Consider the following 9,109-nt stretch of genomic DNA (forward strand, 5'->3'; position numbering starts at 1 on the left):
TTGAGGTCCTGGACTCCTGGCTCCTGGGGGATGAAGGTGCTGGGGACCCAGACTTCTGAGTCTGAGAGGGGGACTGGGGACTGCTCTCTTGTCTTTTGAGTGCATTGTAGCTGGAGGCCCCTGAAAAGCCAGCCTCTGGGTCCCTGTCTAAGATTTTTAAATCTCAGAGATCTGCCTCCCGAATCGATGTCAAGGGCAGAATCTGTGCGGCTGGGCTGCAACCTTTACAGAGAGGCACGGACTGCCTGGGGGAACTGGTGCCGGATTTGCGAGTTTCGGATCCCAGCGACCCCGCAAGTTCCTGGGAGGCGGCCTTAGGGGGGTAAATTCGGCGCCAACTCTGCAAGCGGGGGTGGGGGTGGGGGGGTGTGCGAGGTAGAGGGCGCTGGAGAGCCGGGACTCCGCCCTCGGGGGCGGAGCCTCCCGCCCGGACTCCTCCCCCTCCCTCCCGCCGGCCTCCCTCTTCCTAGCTCTGGCTCGGCCACCAGCTCCGGCCTCGGCGACCCCGCCCAGAGCCCCCTCCCCGGAGCGGAGCCCACCCGAGGGCACCTCTCCCGCCCCCCAGCCCAGCCGCCCGGCCAGAACAGCAGCCCCGGGGGGCAGCCCCCCTTCAGCCTGACTCCCTCCAGCCCAGCCCTGCCAGATCCCCTCAGCCATGAATCTCTTCCGATTCCTGGGAGACCTCTCCCACCTCCTAGCCATCATCTTGCTGCTGCTCAAAATCTGGAAGTCCCGCTCGTGTGCCGGTGAGACGCCCACCGGGGCCGGAGAAGGGGGGAGAATGCGGGAGACAGTCCAGGACTCGGGGAAGGGTTTGGAGGCATAGGGGGACGGGTTCCTCCCCGCCACTGCTTGCTGAGGATCCCCCTTCCAGGTCCGGGGTCACCAGGGGGTCAGCTCCTTTCCCCAAACTGGAGATGCATCCATTTTGGTGGGGGTGGCTCCAGGAACCCAGTTCAGCCTCCCCCGGCCCCTATCTGGGTGGCCTTAGGGTTCCCAGGGCTGGGAACAGGGAGCTGTGGCAGGCAGGGAGGCGGCTGAGAGTTGGTGACGTGGACTGTGGCCGCCAGAAAGGGAGCGGGAGGTAGGCGACCTGTTCCGGAAGGCTGAGGTCAAGTGGGGTCCTCCCAAGGCTCCACCTTGGATCTGGACTGTGGGAGGACCCTGAGGGGGCCGGAGGTGGCCACGAGGCCTAGCCTGGGACAGAGCCTCGGGCTGGAGTAGCTTTGGGGCCGGGCTGCCCCCTGGCTGTGGGCCGTGGGAAAAGGCCCTGCTTAGGCCGGGGGAGCTGGGGAGGCCTCCAGGGACAGCTGCACTCCAGAACCCCTCTGGCTCGCCCGGGGCCCTGGGCCTCGGTTTATTGGCCGTGCAGCCCACCTTCAGCCTCCCCCATCCCCATTTCTCTGGACCACAGGGATTTCGGGGAAGAGCCAGGCCCTGTTTGCTGTGGTGTTCACTGCCCGCTACCTGGACCTCTTCACCAACTACATCTCACTCTACAACACGTGCATGAAGGTAAAGGCTTTTCCTAACCTGCCGAGCCCTCCTGAGGGGGGAGCCGGGGAGGGTCCGAGGGAGGAGGGAACATGGGTCCCAGACTTTTGGGTCTGAGGGAGGATGGGGCTAGGGGTCCAGACTGCTAAGCCTGAGGGAGGAGAGGCTGGGGGCCTGGACTCCTGGGGCTGGGTCTAAGTCTACTGGGGGCTCGGACCCTGTGCTTGGAGCTGAAGCACCCTCCACATCCTCCCCTTCGACAGGTGGTCTACATCGCCTGTTCTTTCACCACGGTCTGGATGATTTACAGCAAGTTCAAAGCCACTTACGATGGGAACCACGACACGTTCCGAGTGGAATTCCTTGTTGTCCCCACGGCCATCCTGGCGTTCTTGGTCAACCATGACTTTACTCCTCTAGAGGTAGGCCACCTGCAGGGTCTGTAGTGGTGGGGTGGGCTGTGGGAGAAGAGCAGTTGACAGTGGACCCACTCAGAGGCTTCCTTCTGTAGGGTTTGCTCAGACTTCCTTCTTTTAGGACATAAAGTTCAAAACAGGGGCTCTGGAGTCAGATGATAGTAATGTAACAGCAGCAGCACTCACTATGTGCCAGACACTGCTCTCAGCATTTCACATACATTAACTCATTACTTTTCATAGCAGCCCCATTTTATAGATGAGAAAACTGAGGCTTAGGGAGTTGAAATGACTCTTCCAAAGTCATTGGCCTAATGAATAGTTCAGGAGTTGGAAACGGGGCTCTTAGGGGCCAGGCTACTTGGATTTGGATCTGTTACTTTCTATTAGCATGACCTTGGGCATGGAACTTGACCTTTCTGTGCCTCAGTTTCCCTATTTGTAAAGTCGAGATCAGGTCATTGTGAGGATTTACTGAGATTAGACAGCATCACGTAGTGGTTAGACACAGAGACTCTAGAACCAGAGAACTGGGATTTGAAGCCCACTTAGCAGCTGTGAGATTTTGGGCAAGTCATGTAATTTCTCTGTGCCTCAGTTTTCTTGTCTGTGAAATGGGGATAATCAGTTCCTACTTCATAGGCTTTGATGAGGGGTTAATATTGGTAAAGCACAGTGTCTGGCAGTAGGTAGGAAGTGCGGTCCATGTTTGTTCAGTGCTTGCAGTGTTTAGGACCATGTGGATCCTTTTACTCCTAAATGTTAGCTGTCATGGTTTTTATTGCATGGCATTTTGGTGGGACCTGTACAAATTCCTGGGAGGAATTTCGAGAGGGCCTTTGCTAAATCCTGGGAGGAATTTCGAGAGGGCCTTTGCTAAATCTGGAAGGTTAAGGCCTCCTGGGGCTGGCAGGAATCAAATTCAGAGCAGTCTTTCCTCCCCCAGGACCACTCACTCCTGCCTTGTAAGAAGCTGGCCCTGGGACTTCCCTGGCAGTCCAGTGATTAAAACTACACACGTCCAAGGCAGGGGGCACGGGTTCGATCCCTGGTCGGGGAACTAAGATTCTGCAAGCCGCCACTGAGCAGCCAGATGTGATGATGTTTTCAACACAAGCCACAATTCAGGAGTTTTCCTGAGGGAAAACTTTACAGTTTTGGCTACAGATTCCAGATCTATTTCTAAAAGCACCCTGCAGGCTAGACAAATCTGACTGAGGGTGACTGGGGGTGACTTTGACCCAGGGGTCCCAGAAATGTCAGAGGGAGGCGGCACTGCACTGTGGCAGGAACCCCAAGCTTGGCTGCGGGGCCTGGACTTTGCAACTGTATCATCAGCATCACCTTGCATGGAGCACCCGCTGAGCTGGGCCCATTTTGCAGATGGGGAGACTGAGGCTGGGGGAAGGCAGTGGGGCTTGCTCCAGGTGGAGGAGGCCGGACCAGGACCCAGGATTCTTGACTCCAGCTTGTGTGGTTCCCTCATTCAGAGGTGGGGAGGTCACTTGTGCAAAGTATTGGCACCAATTGTGTGTCCTGCTCTGAGCTGGCCATTCCAAATCCGTCATCATCCCGTCTGATCCGTCGGCCTCTTGGGGAAGTGGGCATACTCATCCCTATTTCTTGGAGGACTGAGGTGAGGCTCAGAGGGGAGACCTCACAGAATTTGAACCCAGGTCTGCCTGCTTTCAAAGCCCATGCTATCAATAGGTGCATGCTGAAAAATTATTTTTTAATCATAGAAGGAAACAATTCTTTAAAAATTCAGACGTCACAAATAGATAAAGTAAAATGCAATAGACCTTCTCTCTCCTCTTAGGTCATGATTCCACTCCCCAAGGCTAACAATCGGTATGTATCAATTTAATGGGTATGTTTCCCGAGAGCCTCAACTAACCTGATATACTAAGAACCTCGCTGGTGGATTCTGAGTAATTATGGGAACAAGCCCTGAAGTCTAGCTGCCTGGGTAGGAATCTGTTTCCACCCACATCTTAGCTGTTTGGCCTTGGACGAGTTACTGATCCCGTGGGCCTCAGTCTCCTCATCTGTATAAGGGGGATAACAATAGGACTTACCTCATAGGGTTAAGGCATAAGCCAGTTAATACCCATAAGGTGCATAGAACAGTGCCTTGGATGTAGTAAGTGCTATATAAACGTCAGTTCTTAGGAATACATCCTGAAGGTCCCCACTTCCTTCCCACAAACCAAAACAACCCAGGAGGAACCACACCTGCCAGCTGGCTTTGTTGTCTGAGCGGAGGTTTCGGTGGGTCTGCAGATCACAACTCACCCCAGGTGGGACTTTCAGGGAGCTGAGGACTGAAAAGGGGCCGACAGCTGCCTGCCATCTCTTCGTCTCTCCCTCCTGGGATGCCCTGTCCTGCTTACAAATGATGCTTGTCACTGCTCCCTAAATGATGGCCTGTGACAAGCACTTGGGGACCTTGCTTCCAATCGCTCATGCATTCATCCAGGCATCGAATATGTGCCAGGCACTGTGCCAGGTGCTGGGCCCACAGGGTGCCCAAGATGTAGGCTCCTGGACCTCACGGAGCTCACAGTCTGGTCAGAGCTGCCAGGAGGAAGATAAGACAGGGGATGTGACCATCCAGGGGGAAGGATGGTCAGGGAGGACCTCTCTCAGGAGGTGACTGATGAGCTGAGATTGGAAGGAGGTGGAAGAGGCAGAATGTGACTGTCTGGGGGAAGAGCTGAAGGAACAGCAAGTGCAAAGGCCCTGGGGCAGGAAGGAGCTTGGTGTGTTGGAGGACCAGATGGAAGGCCCAGGTAGTTGTACCCTGGAGGGCGAGGGGAGGGAGTAGAAGATGAAGCTGGATTGAGGAGGGCCTTGAAGGCCAAGGTTAGGAACTTGGGTTTTATTCTGGATGTGATAAGAAGTAGCTACAAGAGGGTTTTAAGCCAGGGAGTGACACAGTCTGATTTATGTCTCTAAAGATTGCACATTGAATGTCGCCCCTACCAAGGCAGGAAAATTATCCCCTTTTTTTGTGGGGGGCAGGGCTGTGCCATGTGGTTTGTGGGATCTTAGTTCCCCAAACAGGGATTGAACCTGGGCCCTCAGCAGTGAAAAGACGGAGCCCTCACCACCGGACCGCCAAGGAATTCCCAGAATCATCCCCATTTTAGAGGTGAGGAAGCAGAGGCTCCGAGAATCTGGGTCTCTTGCCCAAGATCTCACAGAAGGGACATCTCACAGCCAAGATCCCAACCTGCGCTGCCCTTGGGAGGGGTGTAAATTAAAAGCGCTCACAAACACCGGCTCAGAACACTTGGTTCAAATCCCAGCTCTGCCGCTTCCTAGCTACGTCCTGGGCAAGCCTCTTACCCTCTCTGGGCCTCGGTTTCCTCATCAGTAGAAGGGGATGCTGGGAATTCCCTGGTGGTCCAGTGGTTAGGACTTGGTGTTTTCACTGCCGGGGTCCAGGTTCCCTCCCGGGTCGGGGAACTAAGATCCCTCAAGCCTTGCGGCACAACCGAAAAACAAAACAACAAAAAAGAAGGGGATGCTGATAATAGTACCTCCCTCATGGGGTCATCGTGGGGATTAAACGAGAGAATACAGGTGGGGCAGGAAAGCGGTGTCTGGCACACAGTGAGTGCCCGGCAGGCGTTGTGGTACCTGTCGCCCACTCTCCAACATCACTGCACCTGTAGCCACAAGGTCCACCATCCTCACCTTTCTCTTCTGCCCTGTCCCCTCCCGCCTCGTCCTGCCCTCTGCTCCCACGCCCCGGCCTCCCCGCAGATCCTCTGGACCTTCTCCATCTACCTGGAGTCCGTGGCCATCCTGCCGCAGCTGTTCATGGTGAGCAAGACGGGCGAGGCGGAGACCATCACCAGCCACTACTTGTTTGCGCTGGGGGTCTACCGCACGCTCTATCTCTTCAACTGGATCTGGCGCTACCACTTCGAAGGCTTCTTCGACCTCATCGCCATCGTGGCAGGCCTGGTCCAGACGGTCCTCTACTGTGATTTCTTCTACCTCTACATCACCAAAGGTAGCCAGCGTGGGGGGCCGGCCGGTAGGGAGCCTGCTCCTTCCCCAGCTCCCCCCCTCCCTGGGGCCCCAGCTTCATCTCCCCAGCCCTGTATCCCTCGAGGGGAGACAGGACAAAGAGAGGGGCAGGCAGGGGTGGCCTCTGACTTTTCCTCTCTTGGAATGTGTCCTAAGCCCTCCTCCTGCCCCAAGGTTCCATATCCAAAGTCTTTCAGTCTCACACCCGTAACAGATCCAGAATTCCCGTCTCCCAGGCCCCAGCAGCGTTCAGAGAAGGGAGGGCCTCCTCTCTGCTCATGGACCTCTGTCCTTACCCTCAGGGACTCAGGCCCACCAAGATTCATTCATTCATTCAACCAACAAATTTATGGAGCACTGTCTATGTCCCTGGCCGGGGCTAGGCTCTGGGGATACGAGCTTAGGAGAAAAGATGGACAAGGCCCTCCCCTCCCTTTGTATTGTAGTCGGGGGAGGTGGTGAATAAACAAGAGAGATGATTGCTGACAGTGAGAAGGGCAGTGACAGAAAGGAACCAGGGATGTGTTGGTGAACAATGGTGGAGGGTGAGGGGGTTACTTTACGTGGAGAGGGTGTGGTCGGGGTGAGGCCTTTTAGAGACGATGATTAAAGCAAAGACCTTGGAAGTTCAGTTAGTCAGTGTGAAGGGAAGAGGAGACAGGAGGACAGAGGCCTGAAGGCAGCCACGCCCCCTGAGGATTAAGGCTGGGAGGGCAGAAGCGGGTGGTCTCGCCCAGCCAGCCCTGCCAGGCCCTCTGACCCCAGCGCCCCCCGAGAGCCAAGGCCTCCAGCCCTTCCAGGATGGAAGGGGAGCAGCCAGCATTAGGGGAAATAGGGCCTCCTCCGGGGCTCCATGGCTCAGCCCCTAGGCCGGGAGCCTGGTCCCCGGCCCCACCCACAGCTGATAATCCGAGTCCTGGGGCTGCCCCTCCTGCATCTCTGCCCAGCCCAGCATCCAAGCCCCTGCTGTGGGCGTGGGAGGCTGTCCCCTCCACGAGGGACTCCTTGGTCACGCCCACCCCCCTTTCTCTCCCCCCAGTCCTCAAGGGGAAGAAGCTGAGTTTGCCGGCGTAGCCCTGGTCCTCGCCATCCCTCTCCGGGGCAGCTGCGAGAGGCAGAGGAAGGCGACGAAAGACGAAGAGCCTTCCCATCCAGGGGAACTTTTTTAAGAACCCACCTCTCGGTACTCCCCAGCCCTGCTCCTGCCAGGTTTCAGGGGGCAGTGGAGGACCCAAGTCTTGGGGCAGCTCAGGACCTGGGCTGTTTGTAGTTTTTTTGCCTTTTAGAGAAAAAAAAAAAAATCTTTCCACTATTTAGGTTTTGATTCTGATGACTCCTTTCTTTTCTACTCTCTGGCCCCAATTTTTATAAACTGTTTTCGAGTGTCCTGTGGGGCATGGCAGGGTTGGAGATCTTTTCCCTCCCCCGAGCCCCCTGGCTTCCTTCTGGATCCTAACCCATCAGCCCCACTGGTTGCCAAACACTAAATCTGCCGACAGCCGCCTGCCAGACCTCCCACCGTTGTCAAGGACACAACCTCCCATCCCCCCCCCAAACTTCTGCATTGGGGAGAGGGAAGAGGGGAGGGAAGTTCTCCCCTGATTTTTCATAATAATTTTTTCCAGAGTTTGGGTTTTTTGGTCACGTCCTTGTTTTTTGGCAATTTAGGGGCGCATGGGAAGGGGGTTGGCCCAAGGGTCACCGTGGCTCTATGGCCATGTTTTTGTACAGAATTGATGGTTGATTCTTTGTTCTCTTGAAATAAACTGAGGAAAACGATGCCTCTCTTTGGCTACTCCTTGCCCTCTCTCTGGCGTTTGTGGGGTCCGCCCGGCACCCTGGCCCCTCTCTCTGCCTCTGCTTTATCCCGTCTGCCATCCACAGGCGATCCAGGCCTGAGAGGAGCAGGGAGATGAGAAACTGGGCTTCCTGAGACTCTGAGCTGCACCCTGACTCCTCATGACTCCACCAGGGAAGAGGTTGTGGAGGAAAAAGATCTCGAAGATTCTTCTTATCTTGGCACAGAACTTCCCTGACAGTTCTCCCTAGAGAGCCTTTAAAAACCAGATTTTCACATTAAAATTGGGATTTCTGGCTTCTCTTGAAAAGAACCCCATGAGTCTGACAATGCCAGGTCCTCGTGTCTGGGTGGGAGCAGATGGCTGGAGTGAATGGCTGGGACGTGAACTTCCCTCCCTCCATCACCAAGTCCCCAGGACTTGGCTGAGGGCTTGATACCATCTCTTACTGGGCTGACGCTGTTGTTCTGTGGTTTTGTGAAGTTCAAAGGAAAGTCAAATCTTTTCCATGTTTCCCTCCAGATTGGCTTCACACCTGGCCTGTTTCCTTCACTTGGTTTACTTGCTTGGCCCTTGTAACCTTTTGGAGTTTTGCGCCCTGATTTCGCCAAATGCCCTAGATGTCTGCTGAGACTTTCCTTAGCCGCCTCCAGTTCTGCCGTAGGATGGCTCTGGAAGCTTCAGGAGGCAGGTAGCTGGCGTTTCCGAGCGTCTCATAAGCGCCAGGCAATGTGCGTTACACGGGTGAGCTCGTGGGACCCTCAGAGCACCCTCACTTTGTTGCGGAGGAAGTCGAGGCTTAGCCGGGTGAGCCACAGGGGTGGGGTTGGTACCCTGGCTTTCTGCTGCTGGATCCTGTATGTTTACCCACTGCTGTGGGGTTTTTCAAAGGTTTTTTTTCTTTCTTTCTTGTAAGCTAAGCCAACGGACCTTCTGTTTAGAGGAATTTGTCCAGAAGCCTCATATGGAAAATGCAGGAGCAGGGCTGCCTGGGTTGATTTCAGGGTCGGGAGGGGGCACCTCTTTGAACGCAGCCCTCAAACCATCAATCTAAATCTGGTCCAAGTCTCTAGTTTGACAGCCAGCCCCGCTCAGGACCAGAGAGATTCAGTGACACGTTCCAGGTGATCCAGCTAGTGACAGAGCGAGGACCAGAGCTTTGGGTCCTCCCGTTTGCCATGCCGGAACCCTGCCCACTCCACCGCATGGCTGCCGTTTCCTCCAGTGCCCACAGGGACCACGGCCTACTTCTTTCTGCACCCTGAGCACTGCCACACAGGAAACCCAAAAAGGGGACCACGGAGCCCACATTTGCCTCCCCACAACTCACACTGCTTTTCCCAGTTTGTAAATGAACGC

General features: G+C 55.6%; 1 protein-coding gene across 1 annotated transcript; it reads left to right on the plus strand.

Annotated features, from left to right (window-relative positions):
* Window positions 1-466: 466 nt before the first annotated feature.
* KDELR1 (KDEL endoplasmic reticulum protein retention receptor 1) lies at window positions 467-7,730 on the plus strand. The gene is made up of 5 exons (XM_082676888.1): window positions 467-746; window positions 1,415-1,515; window positions 1,758-1,916; window positions 5,682-5,934; window positions 6,991-7,730. Exons 1-5 carry the CDS (start codon window positions 656-658, stop codon window positions 7,023-7,025), a joined length of 639 nt encoding a protein of 212 aa, XP_082533014.1. The 5' UTR covers window positions 467-655; the 3' UTR covers window positions 7,026-7,730.
* Window positions 7,731-9,109: the final 1,379 nt, after the last annotated feature.

The sequence above is a fragment of the Grampus griseus genome (genome assembly GCF_964374135.1).
Source record: "Grampus griseus genome assembly, chromosome: 19".
Taxonomy (NCBI): domain Eukaryota; kingdom Metazoa; phylum Chordata; class Mammalia; order Artiodactyla; family Delphinidae; genus Grampus; species Grampus griseus.